General features: G+C 41.2%; 1 protein-coding gene and 1 long non-coding RNA gene across 14 annotated transcripts in view; one reads left to right on the top strand and one right to left on the bottom strand.

The window, feature by feature from the left end:
* Positions 1-23,354, bottom strand: part of LAMA2 (laminin subunit alpha 2) — a 365,130-nt gene that overhangs the window by 154,160 nt on the left and 187,616 nt on the right. For 7 of the 13 annotated variants that reach the window (XM_083498005.1, XM_083498010.1, XM_083498012.1 and 4 more), the window contains exons 13-17: positions 21,126-21,227; positions 18,473-18,684; positions 12,589-12,700; positions 7,991-8,044; positions 7,316-7,429 (exon numbers count right to left, since the gene is read on the bottom strand). In XM_083498005.1, coding sequence (XP_083354131.1) covers positions 7,316-7,429; positions 7,991-8,044; positions 12,589-12,700; positions 18,473-18,684; positions 21,126-21,227 — 594 coding nt within the window. The remainder of the gene's footprint in view (positions 1-7,315; positions 7,430-7,990; positions 8,045-12,588; positions 12,701-18,472; positions 18,685-21,125; positions 21,228-23,354) is intronic. The other 6 variants (XM_083498017.1, XM_083498006.1, XM_083498008.1 and 3 more) reach the window with 1 other exon arrangement.
* Positions 1,742-5,077, top strand: LOC310704568. Its single transcript, XR_014524883.1, has 4 exons — positions 1,742-1,869; positions 2,977-3,040; positions 4,218-4,408; positions 4,881-5,077. It is a non-coding gene; the product is annotated as an uncharacterized lncRNA (long non-coding RNA).

Genomic DNA, 23,354 nt, shown 5'->3' with positions numbered 1-23,354 from the left:
CTCCGTCCCACATTCTCTTGTTTGCACTTGCAGGTGATGGATTTTCATACAAACTCTGCCATGTCTTATTAACATGTATATGTGTATTTAAAAGCCTCCCCCCCCCCACATACATTCAAGGTTCAGTCATGCAACTCAAGTATAAAGTGAACCTCTGAAGGATTTTTATTATATGGTTTGCTTTCTGTGGCTTTATGTGAATAATTGTGTCCTAATGCTCTGATGCACAATTGTAACCATTTCTTGCTAAAACAGTTGCCTAAATAAACACACAGAGAGACTTTGAAATAAGTTTTAAGACTCAAGGAATTTTATATTCATGAATAAAACTATACCTGAGTTGTTCTTTGGGATGTAACTTTTTTTTATTTGACACTTGCTCTACAATGATTTGACAAGCAGTAAACTTAATAGCTAGTATCCAATCCAAATAACTTTATGGATTGAATACTAGCTATTGGCCATGACAAATCTTAATAGCTCGTATTCTCTTGTTCAGATGCAATGAAAAACTTTGATTCACTATTATGGGAATAAGATTAGGCATGCATTTGACATGTGCATTTTTCCATTGGGCTGTCTTAAGCATATGTGGCGCCGGGGTGCAAAAATACGCCCGGTGTGCCCCCCCCAGGTTGTGCAGTCCCAGGCACGGAGGAGGGCAGAGCTGGCCGGCCGGCTCAGCATCTCGCTGGCTCAGTCACCCCTGAACTCGTGGTGAAGAGAGCCCGCAGCAGAAGAGCCCGCCACGGTGCTCTGACTGATGGGTGGGCTCTTCCCCGGACTCAACCTTCAGGCCCCGGACTCTCAGCCTGGCGCCCCTGAGAGCCCAGCGCCCAGGTGCCCAGCACCCCTAGTGCCTATGAGCCCATCGTCCTCTCCTCCAGTGCAGATGTGAAGAGGAGATAGGAAGCTCTGGTTTCCATTTGGTTTTGTCCATTTGGTTTAGGTTTAACCTTAAAATTTACTGAAACAAGCCTGCTTCAGGTCACTATCTGCACCTTCCAGAAACAGTTGAGTACATTTTTGTTCCAACAGGCTCTTCCAGCTTGACAAATGGGTCCTTACCATGAGTATTCATTTCTGAGTGGTTTAGTCTTGTTTTAAATGTATTGGTTTGTTGATGTTATGATGATGATGATGATGATGTGTTTTTTTAAAAAGATCTTATGTGTAAATTGCTTTGAGATGGTGGTTTAGAAAATGATTACTAAAATAATAATACTAATACTAATAACAGTAGTAGTAGTAATAATAATAATAATAAAGAATAGTAGTAGCAGTAGTAGTAATTTGTGAACTACCTTGCTTCAATAAGCCATAGTTAAGATTAACCACAGTTTAGGGTCCAAACATAATGATAAACTGTGATTAATGAAAACAGGTGAAAGCTTCTGATCTGATCTCCTCCCTCTGGCTGGTCATGTTGGAGGACCTAAGCTCATCTCCATAACAATAAACTAAAGCTTATCATGATGCCCCAACACAGCCATTGGGCTAGTTTGCACATTAATACTAAATGCCTCTTTGCCTGCCACACAGCCAGGAGGAGAACTTCAAACTGTGAGCTATGAAGCTGAGTTGTTTAACTCACTATTGTTTGTACCAAGACAGGAATCTTGGTTCACAAATAATACTAAGCCAAGTTTGAAGTTGAACTCCTTCTGCCAGCCAGGTAGGACAAAGATTGGGATGGCGGGGGGTGAGGGGTGAGGGGAGTATGCAAGCCTGATGCTTCACCAAGGCTCATCCCTGTAGTACTAAACCATGGCTTAGTGTTATAGGAGAACCAGCCCACTGTGTAATAATCAGCCAAGTGCTTCCAAAGAATCTGGCTTTCCATAAATCAAATATGCAAAGTGAAGACAGGTAGGATTTTGGTATCTGTTACAGGAGTGGTCAAACATGAAATGTCTATTAGCCACTTCAAACATCATTACTTACAAACCTAAAAAAAGCCTCTTAGCGGGGATTTATGTGAGAAGAGACATGTGTGGATGCATTCTGTTAAAAGCTTGCACCATGATAATCCTCTAAATTAAAATTCAAATACTGGAAAGCTGCATTTCACAATATTGCTGGTGCACACATGCTTCATACTAACAAGTTACACTGGCAAGTATATTCAGTCACATTATTCTAGTAATATTAGAATATAGAAACCATGTTGTGCAGGGCCATGGTTCTTCTCAAGCTCCTCTCTTTTCCTTTCACAACAATTCTTTAAGGGATTTCTTATATAAGGGAACATAAATGTGATTGCTTCTGAAGTTTCCGGCCTGGTTCAGATGTCATGAGGGTTGATCAATGAACCACTCTTTAGTGTTGAGGAGTTCACAATTTTGCCCTTCCTTCTCTGCCAATGCAACCCCCTCCACATACACTTTCCTAGTCCACAGTAACTAAGCTTTACCAGAAATTAGGCGGTGTTCACAACAATCCAGTGGTTTAATTTCCTAGGCAGATTTTTTATGGTTCATGTTGGTATTATCCCATATCTTCGTTACATATGATTCTGTCTGACTTACTGTCTGGGGACAGAGCTGTAGGGAGAACAACAAACAGTGGCTAGATGCACAGACTCTTGTTCAAGTTATATGAAGATACCGGATGTTGATCAAAATACACATTCAACTGCAAATGACTGCCAGTGCTATAATCTGAAGAGTATTCAGATGCACACCCAAAAGTAGCACAACACACATGTGCCAACTATTGGTACAACAGGTTGCATCCATTAGTGCAACTATTTTAAGTAAAACAACAACAAAGAAGCCTAAAGGAATTGACATTGTTGAGAAAACCTAGGATATCTGAAATACTCTGCACTTCCCAAAGATAAAAGAGGGTGGGAAGGCAAAGCAGAAACCTCTGTGGAAATACTGTAGAGGGGAAGATGTCACATATCCATAACTGTAACTATGGTTACTTTTATTCAAATGTCACAATGAGTGAACTAACATTATCTCTAACTAGGAAATTGAGTGAGAAGGAGCACACAAGGCTGACAGGAAAGAAGAGGAGTACACCATTCCGCCAGGTACCATCAGCTGCTAAACCATAGTATAGCAATTAGAAAGCATGACATCTGTACTGGACATCACAATTGTGGTATAATTATTTTGAACTCTCTAAAAACTACAGGAGTGCCTTCCACTTCATCTCTGCTGCATAACAAGATTAAAACCACTAAATATTTTAGCAATGTTTTGTGAATCTCAACCCCATGGATTGCATCCAATTAAGTTATACTCAGAGTAGGCCCATTGAAATTAATGGGCTTAAGTTACTCATGGTCATTAATTTCAATCGATCTGATCTGAGTATGACTAACTTTGGATACAAGGAAGCGGGTGGCGCTGTGGTCTAAACTACAGAGCCTAAGGCTTGCCAATCAGAAGGTCAGCGGTTTGAATCCCCGTGACGGGGTGAGCTCCCGTTGTTCGGTCCCAGCTCTTGCCCACCTAGCAGTTCGAAAAGCACATCAAAGTGCAAGTAGATAAATAGGTTCCGCTCTGGCGGGAAGGTAAACGGCGTTTCCGTGCGCTGCTCTGATTCGTCAGAAGCGGCTTAGTCATGCTGGCCACATGACCTGGAAGCTGTCTGCGAACAAATGCCAGCTCCCTTGGCCTATAGAATGAGATGAGCGCACAACCCCAGAGTCGTTGGTGACTGGACCTAATGGTCAGGGGTCCCTTTACCTTTGGATACAAACCTATGGACACACAAACAGTGTATCTGCAACATGACAAAATAGAACTTCTCTTTGTTTACAACTTGAGCTATTTATCATCTGTGTAACATCACAGTAGCCATGTGAATGTAATAAGCACCGCCTTCCATGGGTGTGTAAGTGATTTCCCCCCCTCCGCACTCAGACATAGGATAAAGCATTGAGCTGAGCTCTTATTATAAGTCAAAGAAACACATTTCAACTTCTTTTCAAGTAAATTTCAAAGCTAAGGAAGAGTCAAAAGAAGTAACATATTCGTAAATTAGCTGCCTAAATTGTCTGTTGTATTACTGGGGGCAAAAAAAAACATACCATGAATAGTAATGAGAAGGCCAAAAGGCTCAGTACATCTCAATAGGGGGGAAGGAAACCCTTTGATGTGAAACATGCCTCTCCTTTCAGCACTCAAACTTCTCTCTCTCTCTCTCTCTCTCTCTCTCTCTCTCTCTCTCTCTCTCTCTCCCTTTCTCTCTCACTTCAAAAGGCTTGTGATCCAAATTGAATTGCAGCATTTAACAGCCTGCTTGGGTATCAACCAATCCTACTTCACTTACAGTCAAGGCAAAATCCCCAAACAGATTTTGAAGAATTTGTTTCTGTGCACTTTGTCTCTGCAGGATGATATAGGACAAGCTTAGTTGCTGCAGTGAAGAGCAGAGACAGGACAGGATAAAGGTAGAGAGATTAGGAGATGCTACATGTTATTGTTTCCAGGGATGTATTTTTCCTTCGACTTCTCAGTAATGTTGTATATCTGCCAGATAACATTACAGATAACCAGTACCAGGGCTGCAACTTTCTCCAAGATTAAATTCTTCTAAACATTTCTGCCTCCTTCTTGAAGAGTTTCCTCTCACATCACTTGGCAGTAAACACCGGTTTGCAATCATACAGGATATCAGTATTTCTAACCATGTGTTTATTGCATATCATTTTTAGATGTAGGCATAAAAAATAAGCAAACCCCTAAAAAGAGCATATAAGCTCTAATCCATTTATGACTAAGAAATGACTAAGCCTGCAATTCCTACATCCATGTATAAGCCCCAGTGAATTCAGTGGGACTCAGTTCTGAGAAGACATGCATGGGATTGCATTGTAAACCCCACTGAGACACAACTAACTCAAGTCACATTTCTCTCAACAGGACTTAGTCATGAGGAACTTTAGCTGGGTTGGGGCCAATGTGTGAACTTGCACTAAGTCACTCTGTTGGTGGAAGCGCAAGGAAGTGCGACTGCTTTCATCTCAAACCCCTAGGACAACAACAAGCGAGAATGAATGGCTGTTAGTTTATTTTTATTTTATTTTATTTTTTATTAAAGATTTTGTTGATTTACAAAAGTGTGTAATGTCTCTCTTTCGTGTTCCCCCCCCCATGTAACATTTTTACAAATCATTTTCATTTGTTGAAACATTAGGAAGAAAAGGGGGAAAGAGGTGGAGGGGGGGGAGAGATGGGTGAGAGTGGGGTCGGGTGACAATGTTTCTATTTCACTTACTATATGTAGGGTTTTGTGTCAGCGTTGCTTGTGCAGGTTCTCTGCTGTTCACTTGTGTTCCTTTGGTGGTGAGAGAGGTTGGGGTTGGCCTAGGGTGTGGCTGTTCATTTGTGGTTGGCTGTGGTGGTCTTTGTTTTCATGTGTGAGTGGGGTGGGTGGGTGTTTTGGATCAGGTTAGCCATATTGATTTGTATGCTGCTGGTGGGTTTTTGTCATTGTCTTGTTGGGCTGTGTATGTGATAAAGGGGAGCCATACCAGGGTGAAGGTGTCTTCTTCTATTTGTCCCCGTGTCAGTTTCAGTTTATTGGTTGATTTTTCAAGTAGGGCTGTTAGTTTATTTTAACAAGAAGCACAGAGGAGGGGAATCCCAGGCCTCTGGGTGCAATTAGACCTTGTGCCCTGAAATTGCTCTAACCATGTCTACCTCTAACCATCACCTGGCATCATATGATGTCAGGAATTGGGAGGCAAAACTGAAGCACGGTGCTTTTTCAATTGGGCACTGTTTTCTGTTGCCCTGTAGTATCAAATTCAAACTGGGACTGCAAGCGAAGTATCAGGTGCATGCTTAACAGTGTGTTTTGATTTTTTCTTTGTAGTTTCAGGTTACAGTCTGAATCACCTGACGCCATGTGACATCAGGTGCTTGCCAAGTGGGCAGCCCTGCTTGCCTGTCAAAGTTGCCTGAAAGGAACCAGGTTAGTTTCCCATCCCTGATATTGAGCAAGTTCAGCAAATGGCTCTAGAATTCTTTTCACTCATGTACTATTACAGAAATGGAATTGTTGATTTGCTGCCTGAAGCACACAGTTCCACACCACCAGCTGGTTTTGCTGTAAACCTTAACTAATTTCATTAGACATTAGCATTAGAAGACTGAAATCATGAAAAAGCAATGAAATAGGTTCTCTGAAGGCTGGTGAGGAAAACAGATCAATTTCTGTCAGGTGATTTCCTCCCCCCACTAGATTTACGTGAAGTATTTCAAAATAAAGTTATCATGGCATGTTTTCTTTTCTAAGTACGTCTTAAGACTGAGCACGGGATTAATGCGAGAACCATTTTGGGCATTTATTCATGAAAAGGCAATTTGAAAAATCCACCAATTTAAGCTATCTTGTTCAGAATTGGAGAGCAATTAAACACCTTGTACGGAGGAAAACAGAAAGGCCAGTGATAATTTAAAATGCCAAATTGCATTGTAAAAACCCTGGATTTTCATTTAGATTTTTCCCTGAAGCTTTTCCTTGGGAAAATCAAAAAGAAGGGAGGAACACTTAAAAATATACACAATGCAGAGTTGGTTTGAATTCTGCAGGGAATCTGGAGTATGATATCCTACTAAATTGGCAGTGGCTCAAATTGCATTTCTGCAAGACTAATGAAATGAGAAATGTTGTTTCAAGCTTCATGCCATGTCAGACAATATAAAACTAAAATGCCCTTGAGTTAATCAGAACAGTCTATTCAGCGTAATTCACCCATTCAAAATAGCTACTGAGCAGGCTAGAAACAGTGGCACACTGGGCATGATTATTCTGGGTAATAAATGCACTAAAATTGCTGAATTAGTAGGCAGCTATCCCAAATATATGCATTCCATCAGGGAAAAGCACCTTTCCATCTCATTCAAAACATGCACCCTCCCCAATCACACTATTTCTTCATAATTTTTGCAATATTTACACTTCTCCCCCTTGACTAACATTACGGCATGTCACACAATAACGAAACTTACTATTCAGTTACTACTACTCTGTGTGTAAAGTAAACCCACAACAGAGGTTACTAGGGGTAGATCATTTTGCATTGCAAAGTTTGTTGCGATATTCTCTTCGCTGCTTTCTGCAGGACCTGTTGCTATCCAGGTAATGTAAAGAACCTTTTTGGTTTGCCCTTATTTTCAGTAGCTACTTTATCATGTTACCAAGAGATTGTTTAACTTCAGAAGCAGTTCAATATAAAGATCTCTCCTGTCAAATCACTGCTTCTTTCCTTAAGTACTCATAGTCCCTAAGGTAGTTAATTCAATTGCGTTGGTATACTGAGCTGATCTCAGCGCTGTCAGTCAGCACTTACCAGGCATTCTCCGGTGATATCATCGCAGGACTCAGCGTGACCAAAACATGTGCACGGCCTGCAGATTCCGCCAATGATGGTGCCATTGACTCGCCTGTGCCTTGGCTGACAAGACTGCAGGAGATGAAACATTGAGAATGTATTTTTAAAAATGAAGAAGTAGTGAAGGAGCACATTTGACAAAAATAAAGGAGCTTAATATGTCATTCTGCCTCCTCCAAACCCAGCACCGACTTGTTCTATGGCAGAGAATGTTGCACTCAGGCTGTTGCTGTGTGCAAAGGTCTGTGTGGTGGCCCAAACCAACCGTAGTATTAGAAAAAGGAATAAAACAGTATCTCTCCAACCCCCTCCCCACAAATAATTTCCAGGGAAACGCAGTTACTGGGAGACAGGGACATAACACATGTTACTGAGCAAAAATAATGGGGCAATTACAAAATCATACAAAGCTTCAATGATGACCTTTCACTGGAGGACATTCAACTTGCCCATATTTGTCTTGTTGGGGCAGGTGGGAAGGCTCCCTGTAACTTGGCACCCCCTTTCCAGGAGTTCTATGCCCCTCAAGGTGTCCCAGTGTTTGAAAACCACCATGATAAGCAATAAAGACCCAAGTGCTAAAACACCTCTCGAAAACCTATGTTCCTGACATGATGTCTGTGAAAAACTGACCTTAACCGAATAGGCAGGTATAAGACTAAAGGAGGCATTAGCTTGCTCTTTCTTCTGAAAAGGTAAGAGAAATGAAGAGTGGAAAGTAAGACAGCTTCACATACCAAGATTTACAGAATGAAAATAGTTAGAAGACAAGTTACTGAAAGAAAGTGGGGAAAGGAGACAAGTGAGAAAAGACAGGATCTTTTATTGACACTGCAAATCATAGCTCAAATACCACGTGAGTTATATTGGTCAAAGATTAATGAGAAGCAGAAGTCAAGGTAGAAAAGAAAGCATTCATCACAGGCCTAGTGACATGGGAGCTGCCTCCACATTGCTGGGAGTGTGCATGCACATTACAACCACATGCAAATGCTACATGCCTCTTGCTTAAATTTTTCCCAGACCATTGGAGTGATAGAGAAAGCCTTTCCCCAGTTTGGTGATACCAGAAACAAGCATCGTGTTTCTGTTCTCTGTTGGCCTGCCACCTCCCACCCCCCTTTTATGGTCAATCTTTTCACTTCTTCCCTCAAAGCAGTAAGGGACAGAGGGGATTGGCTCCATCAGTGTGCCCTCATAATCTACATCCTGATGCTTTGCTCTGTTCTCTCTCCCTCTCAGTAAGCAGCAGAGATGGATGGCAGGTGTGCAACACAGCACCTTCTGTGCCACCAGCTAGAACTGTTCAAATTACTATCGCATATTCTGTACTACTGGCTGGGAAATTGCCCTGCCTACTCAGAGGATAAGAAGCAGATGGGGCGAAAAAATGGAAAGTAACTAGTGTGGGTGCCAAAGACTCAGAAAAAAAGATTGACTGGGAGAGAACAGAGCTCTAACCAGGACCCACAATAGGAAGTGGACCACACTGGGTAAATCCGGCATACAAACTAAGGCATTTATAGTTTCAAATGTCGCAAATATGCCAAATAGTACATTTCACAGCCTAAGAAATAAATGATACTCTTAATGTTGTTAAAGCCGTAAAATAAGTTTAGGCTTGATAAGAAAGTAAGAATTGCATATATACATGTAGTGATAGCTGTCATCTCAGAATGGGTCATCTCAGAATATACTTTTTGATATATACTTTTAGCAGTGGTAATTCAGTATACTTTATTTTTATCAATGGGTATTTCTCAGTGGAGGTGACATCTTGTAGGTGTGATTTATCAGCAAAACCCTGACTGTTGTGCTTGCTCTTCAGAATAAAATGCCAGGCAGCAGTCCTAACCTGCCATATATTTTAAAAATCATTGTATGGTTCTGAATTCAAGGGGAAGGGCTATGGATCATAAGAACACGCCAGGCCAAAGGCCCATCTAGTTCAACATTCTCTTTTCACAATGGCCAACCAGAGGCCTATGGGAAGCTCACAAGCAGAAGCCAAGTGATTCATGATTCCCATCCATGATTCCCAACAACTGGTGTTCAGGGGCATAACATAGCCATCGTGACTAGTACTTATCCTCTATGAATTTGTCTAATCCTCATTTGAAGCCTTCCAAGTTGGTGGCCACCACTGCTTTCTATGGGAGCCAGTTCCAGAGTTTAGCTATGCACTGTGTGAGGAAGCCATTTTTTTTTGTCTGCCCTGTTTATTTGCCTTGGCAACATGCATAATCTTATACACCTCTTTCAGGCCCCCTCTCGTTTTGTTAAAATACACCTAAAGAGAAGGACATAAATATTTGCTCAACAGCAAGCATGATATGACTAGTTATGTTTTCTTTTGACAAGGGAACTTCCATGAAAGAAAGCAGCCAAAAGTATTTTAAAGAATTTGTTTATTTATTCCCTTTCTTTTGAACTTCTGTCCTCCCTTGAACAATTCAAAGATTCTTCAGTATCTGCAAGCTTCTCTTCTTAATCAAAAGACATGTTGCCATTGAAGGTCAGGCAAGGAAGCAACACCTTATTATCTTGCCCAGTTCAAATTGCAAGCAGGATGCTCTTAAGAAATGCATGCAAGAAATGAATTCAATAAAATCATTATTTCTTCACTGGCATTCTATAAAGGGCACAGAGTAGTTCTGAAGACCAAATGTAAAAATTATTTGTTTGGTAGAAAAGTCCCAGCCTTACAATGAATTGTATGTTATGAAGTATGCAACACCAACATAAAATCCCATATCTCCTCACCTCGAAATAGCGAGCAGGATCAAGTATGGCACATTGGAATTTAGAAGATCAGTCATGCAGCATCTCAACAGAACAGAATTAAAGCTTGCTTAACTGTCAAGCCCCAAGGAATCATGGGAATGGGAGTGGCTTTTCTTATTTGGCAGATATTTGGGAATTTTAACAGATGATTTTCAATAGCCTCACAACCCCCCCCCCCCACTCCAAGATTCTTTGCTGGAAGCTGGTATAAAAGTGAACAACAAATTCCAGTTTATGTCCCTATGGGTAGGATTCATCCAGTAAGTCCTGTCAGCACAAGTCTTGTGCAATGCCACTGGTGTGACAGGGGTTTGTCCCTTCTCCTCCCGCAAGGTCTCCTGAAATTGGCTCAGGGTGCAGTCAGGAGAACCCCCAGAACAGTCGGGGAGGGGGAGGGGGAAGCTGCAATGCTTGTGATGACAGGATGATCACCATTGCATGGCACAGAATTCCATCCATTATTTTTCAATAAGATCGTGCTTTGAAAGGGCCTTCTGAAAACCCAACAATCAGCTGCATGTTGAACCTTGTGAAGTCCCATTCAAATTTGGCACTACTACGTGCAGTGCTTTGCATCGACTTCAATGCATTAGACGATCTGTATGTTGCTTCCATTTTTGTTTATATTTAGTAATTTGTATTTGATTCCAGTTAGAGACTCTACAGAGGGAGCATCTATCTAAGGTTTTCAATACAGGGCAGGATAAACTTTAATTACAAAGAAGGACAGAAGCTGACGAAGGTCAAGGTGGAAACTTCTCAATGCATGAGTCAGAGCTTCAGAAGACAGCCAAGGTAAGCAGTAGATATTTCAATAGGGAGCCAAATTGCTTGGCTGTGGACAAGAAGCCAGGATATGCTACTCCTCAGATCAAAGGTAGAACGGGATGTGAGAGAACAATAGAAATTAAAAGAACATATTGTTTCATTCTGTTGTCTCTCCATGGCATTTGTACATCACAAATGCATTTCAAAAGCTGTCAGGTTTCGTATGACTAGGGAATGCTTTTCAATGATCTTGTTGTTTGTCCTATAATGGGAAGCACATAAAAATAATGCCCTTGAGACAGGCAATAGTGTTGCTGTTTGTTTGTTTTTCAAAGCAGAACATACAAGAGGGTCATCCTTGCCCATGGTGTATAGATTAATTTCTTTCACCTCACTGTCATTTCTGGTGAAACAAGGTTCTGAACAACTACAAAACCCACAAATCCCTTGCCAGCCTTTATGAGCTGCCTCTTCTTTTCTTTCTATATTATTATAGGAGGAAAAAGTGAAAACGTTTACTGTGAATCAAGGCTCTAAGTCCTAAATGAAATATATAAAATCATGGCACACATTCAAGGAAAAGAGAGCTGACAAGTCAATGCCTAGAGTGCCTGTATAAATGGCATATTGTTTATAGTCTTGTGAAACCCATCTTTGTATTTTAAAGTGCTTCCTTAGAGGCATGGTTGTGAAGGATTTTGCATTCCACCGTGAGCAATGCCTCTATGAGTTAGTTAAGCATATGTTCACTTACTTTGAGAATATGCTGATAGCATTTTGGTGAAAGTGCTGAAAATATGGGAATGTTACATTTATAACCTTCAACAAAACTGCACCCTCGAAACCAATGAAGCATGCATCCCAGAAAAAGCGGAATGGGGGAAAGGCAATCACACCAAACTGTGGGAAAGGGGCTGCATATCAGATCAAGCACAAAAATGTCATTTTGCTTTGTAATACTCAAGCATGACACATACTTTGATTGAATGTGTCAAGTTTCTGTAACTATAATGGCTGATAAAGAAGCGATCAAGCCAAGGGGAAACTGTTGATAACAAAATTCTCTCTTATGTGTATATGATACAGAAATTATTGTTTTAAACAGTCACTTAGGAAAGTATCAAAAGCAATGTTTCTTTCTTCGCAAGTGTAAGGGACTAGAGTAAGAAAAGTTCCAAAATGTTTTAATAACTTACTGAAGCAGATTTTGGACAAATAATAGCAGGGAAGTGGGTGGGAGATTTTCAGCAGGAGTGAAAGGATTAAAAATAAAGAAATCCCTAACTTGTGCAGTTGTCATAATTTGGCCTGGGGGCACCATGGTTGCTCTGAGTTTTAAAGAGAAGAGGGCTTCCCCAATCATGGGATGCAAAAATGAAGCTAGGGGGTGATTAAATAAACACAAGAAGAAAGCACAACTGAATGGATGAAGGGACATTTCCCCCCAGTGCAATTCAAACTAAAACAAAAGGCGGATCTGCAATTCCACACAGATTTACTTGAGATTCACTTAACACGGTGAGGCTTGCTTCCAGTATGCACACATAGGATTGTTTTGTGGGATTGCCAGAAAGAGATGTTACTTGCTGTTTGTCTATCCACTCACTTTCCATGAATTGGTTTGAACATTTCAGACATTTCTCTGAAGTGGAGCTGGATCTGTTCAATGAGATACTCACTTCACAGGAGGTACCAGAATATCCTGGAGGACACTGGCAAACTTCCACAGCGGATGCGTATTTTTGTCCACTTGAAAAGTGATCAGCTGCTTCCAGGCTGACATCACTCAACCTAGAGTGCAAAAATGAGAGAGAGAGAGAAAGATTACTATTTACCTGTGAAAGAAACATCAATCCTGTAATGTTTCCCAGACCAGATAGTGTGGTGGGGGAGTTGTTTGCTAAAAATGAGATGGGTCTTTCTATTCACCGCCTCTATCTCTTCTTGCTTGATATCATTCATGTTTAGACTGTGGCAAGCCCACATTAGAAAGCTGTCACAACAAGTGGATCAGCAGCTGGGGGACTGTGCTTAGCTTGCAAGTTATGTATTTTTACTTCCATCGCAGACACACACAGAAGCAGGCTGCTTGTCAAAACCCAGAGCTGAGGAACTGTCACCATGAAATCCTCTTTTCCAACTTTAAAGCACTGAAATCCTTAATTGCATTCACCAAGCATACATGACTTCTTAACATCTGTATGACTTCTTAACATACTGCATAGATTTATTAATTTCATACATTTTTTAGAAAAGCTACATTTTAGGGCCCAGCCCTCACAAAGTGACTCCCAGCTGAAAACACAAGATATACAATCAAAATCTGAATTTAACCATAAATTCCATAAAATATCAATAGGAATAACAATGAAAAAGACAGTGAGGCCAGCTATATTACTGGCAGTATCAACACACATCAGAGCAGCAGCACAATACTGTCCTTTAGGTATAAGTGGTTCCAAACACCTGTGTCTTTGTAGCCCATTTGAAGGTTGATAACGAAAAGAGGTGAGGCATACCTCAACAGGAACAGTGTTCTGCAAAGGTGGAGCTACTGCCGGGAAGCCCTTATCTTTCTCTCATGCCCATCAACCAATTATCAATAGCAGGCCTGCACAGAGCTTGTCTGAGGCCCGAAGTGGGAGTCTTGCTCGTGAGATGTGCCATTGTGGCACCACCTAATCTGATGCTACATGTTAGTATGCAATGTCACAGGTCCAGATTTTACTACTGAAGCCTTGCAACGCATATGGGAAGCCATGAGTATTTCTCCCATGGCTATTTTGGCCATTAAGTCCCTGGTTGGCTAGGAGGCATGGGGCATTCTTGCCATGACCCCTGCACAGTCCAGATCAATATTGTTCATTCATTGTTGTTTACATTACTTGGGAGACAGAACTACATTGCTAAGTTGAAAAAGTGCAAATTTCAAAGAATGACTGTTTTGGTTAATACGTTGCTTTGGGATGTGCAAACTAGGTTTACCTTTAAATGGGAACTGAATCGCATTTGTTCCCCCATCTCTATCTGTAATGTTCTACAGTAGTACCTCAGGTTACATACGCTTCAGGTTACATATGCTTCAGGTTACAGACTCCACAAACCCAGAAATAGTACCTCGGGTTAAGAACTTTGCTTCAGGATGAGAACAGAAATCGTGCTCCAGCGGCACGGCAGCAGCAGGAGGCCCCATTAGCTAAAGTGGTGCTTCAGGTTAAAAACAGTTTCAGGTTAAGAACGGACCTCCGGATCGAATTAAGTACTTAACCCGAGGTACCACTGTACCACTGCGGGAGGCAGTGGAAGACAGGAGTGCCTGGCGTGCTCTGTCCATGGGGTCACGAAGAGTCGGACACGACTAAACGACTAAACAACAACAACCACTGTACTTTGGAACTTTACAATGACTACCACTAGGGCTGCTTTGTGCTTTCCTGTGCTTTTGTTATATGGTTATTAGGACTGCTCTGTGACAGTGGATAAGAATTTCCCGGGGGTGGGGTGCGGAATCAATCGTTTTCATCTTTCTGATTTTGTTTTTATGTTGAAATCTCATTGTGGAGCTGCATTGAAAGTAAGGGGAAACAAATCTAGCAAAGTACTAGTAAGATTCTTAAAGGCAAAGAGTAAATCAAAAGAATTTAAAGCCTATTATAAACACAACAAAATTTGCCAGTGGTCTTATTATCCCATTTGCCTATTGAACCACAGATCGTCTCTTCCAGTACTATGTGATATAATTTGGAACAATGAGAAACCGTTACACACAGAACATTTCACTCAGTATTATTCCACATTTGTATTCACTGAACAGTTCCAATTTTCATTAGGTTCTGCTATTTGGTAAATGGTATTTTAATGTGTTTAACAGTTTTTACTCATTGAAAAAAACAACCAGCAGTGCAATTTTTCCCCACTTCAATGTAGTAATTTCTTTTCATCTGTGCCATGCTGAAAACATTAAAGTACATAATGTTGGCAGTAATGGGACACAGGATCTTGGAGACACTTGAGAAATTTGAGTTTCCAGACCAAATATTTAATATGACTGCTAGTGTGGCAGACACTGTTGACTTGCAAATGCAAACAAGATTAAAAGAGATGCAGCATTTGGAGCAGTAGCTGCAGAGTTTACGATCTGCTATTATATTAATTGTTGTAGCTTGAGATTAAAAGAAAAAAGAAATCACCGCCCCCATATAATGCTGCTGGGAAGCCTCTGGGTTGCACGGTTTGCATTTCACGCAACATTATTCCACAGTTGTATTCTCTGACTAGCTTTCATGATGTACTGAAATCTGAATATTGGCTACATGTGTACTGGCCTATTGCACTGCTTCGTTCCACATGGGGCTTAAGTCATCTTTGCTGCAGCTTTTCATGAAAGCGCCAGGAGGTTTATTGTTCCAGTCACTACTGGACTGCTACCGAGCCAGGAAATATGCAGGTCACAGAAAAAGCACGGTGGCAACAAGAGTAGGGCACCTTCTTTTCTACCCTTGTAACAGCTCTAACAATATTGGTTTGCTTACTTAATACACCATCTTTGCAGATTTCCAGTATACTTTATGAAGGAGAAGTAGTTATCTGCCATAGTGATTGTAGCTAGGATGCTCCAAGGAGGAGATAGATGTGAACATCTGCTACAGCACTTCCATGGTGATAGTGCAACAAGAAATATGAAGGAATGCCAAGCCAATTGCCCATACTGAGTTGGGAACTCCTTTCTTTTTTTATATCCTGCCATCTGCTTTGGCATATTACTAGCCCTGTGCAGGCACTTGGAGTGGGTAGCGGTGAATACACAAAGGGCTGTGTGTATTCTGTGCTTGCTGTTTCCACACCAATGTCATGTATTAGAGTCCCTGTCTGTGCAGGGGTCTACATGCATACATCTGGATGTGCAGGCTCTGGAGCAACTTGAACACTGTCTGTGCCAGCTGGTGAGGAAAAGAGAGATGGGAGAGACCAGAAAATCTATCTGGACATTTATCTCCACCTGGCAGCCCTACTGACCTTGAGGCCCATGAGCTTCCACAGGACTGGGAAGGGAAGAGAAACACCAGCTACCCCACTTTTATTTTGCTCTGTTCCTGCTGTGGATAAGGGATGGCAATTTCTTGCTGTGGGTGCTTGTGTGCAACAAGGGTGAGAGCCTGGGTGGTTTGCAGAGAGGGGTGAATGATCTTAAGTTACTCAAAAGCCACAGAGTGAGAGTTTACTGGCAAGGAATGTGGCCCTCTTTGTGTGAGACACAGAGAGGGAGGGAATGGACTGCCGTAAGTGAAAAATGACGTGGGAATTGTTGCTAAAACCACTGGTTGTTTAATCTGTATCAATCTGTTGGAATGTATTGTTTGTTTTTACCTGGGTATTTGTTTAATTGGATTAAATATTGAATTGGTTAAATATTAACTTTAGCAGTTTTGCTTGTTTACCTTATCATACAATTGTTAAGTTGTAATTGTTGTCTGTTGTTTTTCTCTGTTTATTCTTTTACTTTGTTTCCTGCTCTGCAACTAAAAACATTCAGTGAAGAATGGGCTATAAATATTGTAAAATTTTTTTTAATACATAGGCTCCAATTGCATGGGCTACACTGAAAAAATGGAGGGTAAAGATCTGGTCTATGGAACCTACATGTGTCAGGATATATGCAAACAGAAGGTGCCTCAAGGCTGGAGGGAAAGTCAGCAGGCATGATCCTACTTTCCGCCATCTATTTATCTGTATCTGCTTCAAACATTCTGCACAGGGCTGCAATGATTCACAGTGTGTATGGTTCAATCTACAGGTGTAAAAAGAGAGATGTGGAGGACTTGCAGTGCACAGCTGAATAAAGGAAGGACACAAAATGGGAAAAGGGGGAAATGCTTCACTTCCAATCTGTACATACTGTATGTCATAATAGCCTGCCAAAATCCTGCAACTTTTTATACCACAAATTTCCCACTCTATTTTTGTCCTGCTGTCACTGTGCAAGAGTGCTCCTCCATATGGCAATGATAGTATAACATTGGGGAAGCTTTGTAGAAAAACTATGGTGTCTCCATGGTCCAGTATAAATCCATCACTAAAGCACTATTATTGCATCAACGGTTCCTTTTTAGTAAACCATTTAGAGGTTCTTTTTACAATCAAGTGGTTCAGAAACTGTGAGTCCTAGATGACCTACTCCCTGCCTTGCAGGCATTTTCCCACCTCGCCTGGGAGAACAGGGATCTTACTGACTCCAGCTGCAGAAGCTGAGGCAGCTGATCAAACACTTGGGCTGGGGTATTGTTTAGGAGTTTTTGTTGCAGGAGGGATTATTGCTGCTATTGATTTTTATTTTTATTTTTAAAGATATTATATCTTTATTTTAGATTTTAGTATGATTTATGTGGCGATCGTTCAGTCTTGTTGTGTATTTTTTGATGTTTTATTTATTTATTGTTTATGACTGTTTTTGTTATGTTGTAATTATGTATTTTTCATGTTGTGAGCTGCCTTGGGCATAGTCTGGTCTGTGGAAAGGTGGCGTACAAATGAAATTATCTATCTATGTAAATAGAAATAAACATTGTAAATTAAGCCCACAAAATAAGCCCAGGCTGGAGATGCTCCTCTAAAGCTGTGATGCTATTGCTGCATAGGGCAAGGAGGACATTCCAGACAGTATTTCTCACCATATGTGCAACTATAACAAAGGGGAAGGTGTAAGAGCAGTGAAACCACTCATTGCAACTCTTTGGGCAACGTCAGGTAGTATTCCAAGGATTCTTCCTTGCACTGCTTGGGTTTGTCAGTTCGGGATGATTTGCCTTGCATGAGGTTTCAAGCTGGCTGTATTTACAGGCTTATAGCTTACAGCTAGTTACGGAATAAGGTCAAGAGGTAGAACAGGTCTGAAACTGCATTATTTCTGAGGAGGAATTTGAAAGATAAGGAAGAGTTCAAACAGCGTAAGTGTTTGAAAAGCAAGTTCCAGGTACAAAAGAAAAACGCGGAGCACAGGCTGAGCTGACAGAGATCAAAGACCTTGAGATGACTCAAGGTTGAAGAGATGCAGCAGTTAAAGACTCAGGTGGGGTGAACAAAGAAACAGAACAAACAACGGCTGTGTAAAGTCAAGGAGACGTGAAATGGTAAGGAAACTGTATTCAGTGTGAAAGATTGCCAGATCTTAGCTTTAGCATATTTAGGAAGTTAGGTTTAGCACATTTAGTACAGTGGGCTGCCCTAGCAATAGGGGTTTTTGACACAGGTGAGTGCATCACAACAGGATGGGCAAGTACAGTAGTGAAAGGAAGCATGATCCAATAGTTTCATAGAATCATAGAACCAGAAAAGACCCCGAGGGTCATCTAGTCCCAGTAATTTAAGAATCTCATCTAAATCAGAGGGGGAAATAGGGAGGATTCAGAATAAACCAAAGTTTATTGGGGCTCTTAATAAAATAGAAATCTGTGTCCAAGCTCAATTGTTTTCCAGCTTAATTTAATGAAGATGCTGCTGGGGAAAACGATGATCAACCTGCTTAATAGAACTGCAGACAGAACCAAATGCTGTTTCAATGATTACCTGTAGATGGCATTCATCCCATAGCTGTATGTGGCTCTTATAAGGAGACTCTTTATATTTGCCAACACAGACATGAATTCCCTTTTGCTGACCGGATAGTCAGTGCCATGCAGCAGAAATAAGTCGTGCTTCAACAACACTTCTTCAGTGTGCTCTTCAAATGGGTTCAAGTGAATTCCCTCCTGCGACGTGCTGATTCTCAAGCCACTTCCCTAGTAATTATTATAAATGTTAAGGATGAAAACATTTTAAAGAAGTGACACACAATGCCACATATTTATAGAGAGCACAGCACTTTGGCATATGCTACAAGGCAATTTTCATACATGTGATGCACTCTCTGGAATTTGATATTTTCACTGGTGTGGAAATCTGGATAATGATGGAACAAGGTAATGCATGCAAAATTTTGATAATATGTTGGTAAGTGATGTCACAGCTTTGCATTTTCATGGGGGAAAATTCTAGAATTATGCTGCCCATTATCAACTATACAATAGAAATAAATGCAGCAATAAAATAGTGCAACCTGCCTACACAGTGCATATCCCAGTCAGCTTAATTATTCTATTTAGACTACGATCCTAAACAACTTATCCAGAAGCATTTTTCACTGAAAAAAATGGGCCCTTTTTTGTAATTATCTTTCTTCATAATTACATCGCTGCTCTGTGCTCCTTTGGGATGAACTTAATAATGAAATAAATTCATGGCAAGTCTTTGAGCATCATCCTACACACTGCTAATGGTACCTAAGGATGCCTAGCTCTGCACTAGATTACATCTCCTGTGATATTTATTACCATTAAGTTAAGCCAAAGGTGGGGAAGCAGTGGCCATAGCTGTTCTGAACAGTGTGTCAGTCTCTCTTAGGGTCTGCCCTCCCTGATTTGGTGGCAGTCCAAATGGGGTTGCAAAAATGCTGCTTCAAGAGGCAGTTGAATGGGGAGATGGGTAGTATGTTGCCAGTATCAAAGGAGATTCGAATGCTCCCTGCACCTCCCCTTTCAGCTTAAAGCTTAAAGCTTCATGAAGGGTTATCTCACTTTGGGGGGCAATGGTTCCATTGGGAGCCACCAACTCAAGATGTAGAGAACCTTGAAGCTGCAGCTCCCAAAGGAATCATAGTACTGTATCGTAGTGTTGGAAGGGATCCCAAGGGTCTTCTAGTCCAGCCCCCTGCAATGCAGGAATCTAAGGAGCATCCTCTTATTTGCTGCTGCTGCTTAGCTGTTTCCCCAATCAGCTTGACCAGAGGGGAAGGGGAAGAAATCTTGCAGGACAAGAGTTTCAAGCGCCCCTCCTGACAATCCCATTCTACTGCTCAGATGATCCAGAAACAGATGACTGGCACTATACAGTGGGCTATTTGTGTGTGTGTGTGTCACGCTCAATGTGCAATTGTGTTTGCATGTTAAAGGTGTGTGGTTACATTAATATGATGTGCAATGTGTATGTTATATTAAATCATATCCTCCCTCCAAGAGAGCACGTGATGCGGTGAGATCTGGAGACTGGCCTCTTGGTTTTGGGTGGGTCCTTTGGATAGCCACAACACCCGAGTGGTAGGTCCCTTGATGCTGGGTTTCAATATGGCCAATGGGGCGCAGTCTAAATGGATCAAGGGACCTATATATACCCATGCACGTGACCCAGAGCTTCCTCTTTCTGCTCGTGCATCGGAACACCCAGCCACCTCTCCCTAATTTTAGGGCCTTTTGCGATTGACCTTGCTATACCGTTGCGTGTTGTCTGTTGTTGGGACAGGGGCATGGCAGGAATTTCCCCATTTGGGTTTCGCCTGCCACATAGCAATTCGTCACAACTTGTAAGGTTGTGGATAGGCACTGGTTCATGTGATAGGGATGGGAGAACGGTCTCGCCATCCCTATGTGAAGGGTATTCGTTAAAGGAATCCAGGGACTCAACTTGGTTTGGCCAACCCCCGAAAAGGGGTTGCGCCTGTGCCTGAGTCCAGGGGAGCATCTGGGGAGTGAATAGAGTCTGCTCACAGGCTTTTCACCTTCCTCAGGTGTTCACCCTTGACTAACCTATGATAGAGCTCTGGGTCAGTGCTACCTGCAAGGGTGTAGGGAGCTAGCTGAACCAGAGCCTATGCAACCACTCACTTTTCTGTAATCAATAAAGTTGTGGCCTAAATTCTGCCAAAAACCAAAACTAAAATTTGAGTCAAATGTGTCTTTATTTAGGAGAGAGGTTTCTGGGTCTGAACACGCAAACACATATTTGATTTGTGTGAACTGTGGGTGAGTGTGAACTGTGTTCCCACAGTTGGTTGGTCTCTCTCTCTCTCTCTTGGCCCTGGTCATTTTGGGGTATGTGGCTTTCAATTCCTTTCTCCAAAGAAATGCAGCCCTTGAGAGGGTTTTAGTCTTCATCACCCCAAACAAAAACTAAGGATATGCAGCTTCATTTACATATATCCATCCTGTTGCTCTTTGACTCATCCCCCTTTCTTCTCCTTCACTGCTTGTCTTCCCCACCAACAAAATTTAGATCGGAATGTAAGCATCTTAGGGAAGGGTCTTATTACTAGCTTCTTCTTTTAGCCGTAGGAGGTCTGCTGACTGTGTGCCACTAGCAACCCATCCTTTCAATGAGCGTTTCAAGAGACGGGGAAGCAATACTCTACCTCTATGATGACATCAGACTGCAGCATTGCTTCTGCAGCATCCTCTTCCCCTGTGAGGTCATATGAAACGGTAAATTTCAGATGTCCTCCGGCAGCTGTTATCTGCGGTAAAGAAGAATGATGCTGATTACATAGCAGAAAACATGCCTTTAACCATTTTGAACTACTCTTTTCCAATTACAGCGCTTTCAAGGGAAGGACTTCTTGTATGGAGAAAGGACATGTGGATGATAGAGAGCCCCAAGGAAAAATCATTACAAACTGTTCATTTCCTGTACATGACTCTCTCTCCTCCCACCTCCAGTACTCCAAATAAGCAATTCTGATAGAAGTGCTTTCAGACACTTCTAAAGGCTGGGAACCAAGCATATATGTTCTTTTTCTTTCTAAAGTGCTTGATATAAATAAAGTTGGTGGTTTTTAAAAAATAAAAATAAAAGCCATAACGTTTTTGACTCGTTTTTCTTATTCAAAAACCCTAATGCGTAAGATATAATATTTGGACGATACTAAATTGCTGGAGGAATCAGGGATGCATGCATTTATCCTGTCCGCCTCCCACCCTCTCCAATTCCCAGGTTCAAGGCTCAAACAGAGGGACTCCATGTCCAATCAGCCTGGAGAACTAGGCTGCAAATACTGAATGTGTCTTGTGAAGTATAACCTAAAACAGAGGGGATCTGTCCTCAGGAAGTAAAAGCAAATCCAATTAGGAAGAATGCCACAATCTTGTTCTCCTACAGGCATATCTCTCTGAATGCTGCCTTTTCCTTCGCATTTGTTCACTGCCTCAAAACAATGTGAGGCAAATAACCTCAAGGCATATTTTGACCCCAGAATGAATTTTCTTTTTAGACTTTTTGTTAACGTTTTTAAAGATGCTGATCCCAGCATTCCAGAAAATAGCTGGCAAACTAGACTTTTCTTCTTCTTTTTTGAAACAGCATCAAAAGCAAATCACAAATGACAGTATTCAGAACAAATACAGAAGTTTGGAAGAATAAGGTAAGCCAGTCTATATATTCAGGTATAACAAAGAATCTCTCTCCTTTAGATCCCTCCTCCCCACATCTCTCATTCTCATCCATATTATTGAAGAGAATTATGTGGATATTCTTTGAGGCTGTTCATAGGGAATTATGTGCTGTCTTCCATCATCATTTGTTATACAGGAGTTTCCCCCCTCCTTGCGCAAGTGTGTCTGAATGCATGAAGCCAATGTGATGCTTTCTAAAGAAACATAAATGAGGTTTGTAGAGAGCAGGTACACTTTCTGTGGACCACATTCTGTATGTTACAGATGCTTGATAAATAGTAACAGAAATCATATCAATAAATTATATCAAGCTTTTATTTATTTTTTTAAAAAAATGTTTGGGTTACTTTAGGCACCCACAGTGAACTCAGCTAGATTGGTAAAGAAAAAGTGTTTTATATGCATTGTATATGCGATATAAGACTGAGACACCAAATGGCGCTGTGGAGTCCTGTCCTTCCCAACTGGATTTCCCTGTATGAGTTCACAACATGTTTAACTGAACCACTTCTTTGATGTGTCTAGATCCAGCCTGAGATTACAGTTACCAGTATTTAAAGTTTCCCTCCAACACAGCAGAAAACAAAAAAACAACACCAACACCAACACCACCAGTACAATTTCCTGAGCAGTAATTTCATTTCAATTGGGCTTCTGCAGAACATTCTGGTGGATTATGTCTCCCAACCATATATAGAAGGAATTGTTTTTTGGGACACTCTTTAAATTTTTTACAAATACTAGTACTGAATATATAACCCCCTGTGCTCTTTGCTCCTGGCACTTAAGAAATAAAATTCAAATATCACAATGGATTATTGGCTCTAATTTTTGACTTTCTCAAAGAAAATGCAATAATTGAAAAAGGCAATAAGAAATTATTGTGTTAAAATTGATGCATTCTGCACACACATGCTTTCCATTAACTATAATAAAAATAACTGGTTCCCCACTTCATCTCTCTAGTCTTATGATTCTGACATTTCTTCAGTGATATACAGGGCCTGCTTCATCATGAAGCATTACTGTAGATTGCATAAGGTACCCAATTTGGGAGGGGAGAAGCATTTTCAACCCCTCACCCTCATTCACTGATTAAGTCCCACCCAATGTACGTTTTTCACCACAAAATGAAGCACTGACATGCTAGTGTCGCATACAACTGAGGCCTGTATGAAAGAAATAAAAATTCA

This window comes from Podarcis liolepis (assembly GCF_965112155.1).
Source record: "Podarcis liolepis genome assembly, chromosome: 3".
NCBI classification, from domain to species: domain Eukaryota; kingdom Metazoa; phylum Chordata; class Lepidosauria; order Squamata; family Lacertidae; genus Podarcis; species Podarcis liolepis.
This window is presented reverse-complemented; position numbering and strand designations above follow the sequence as displayed.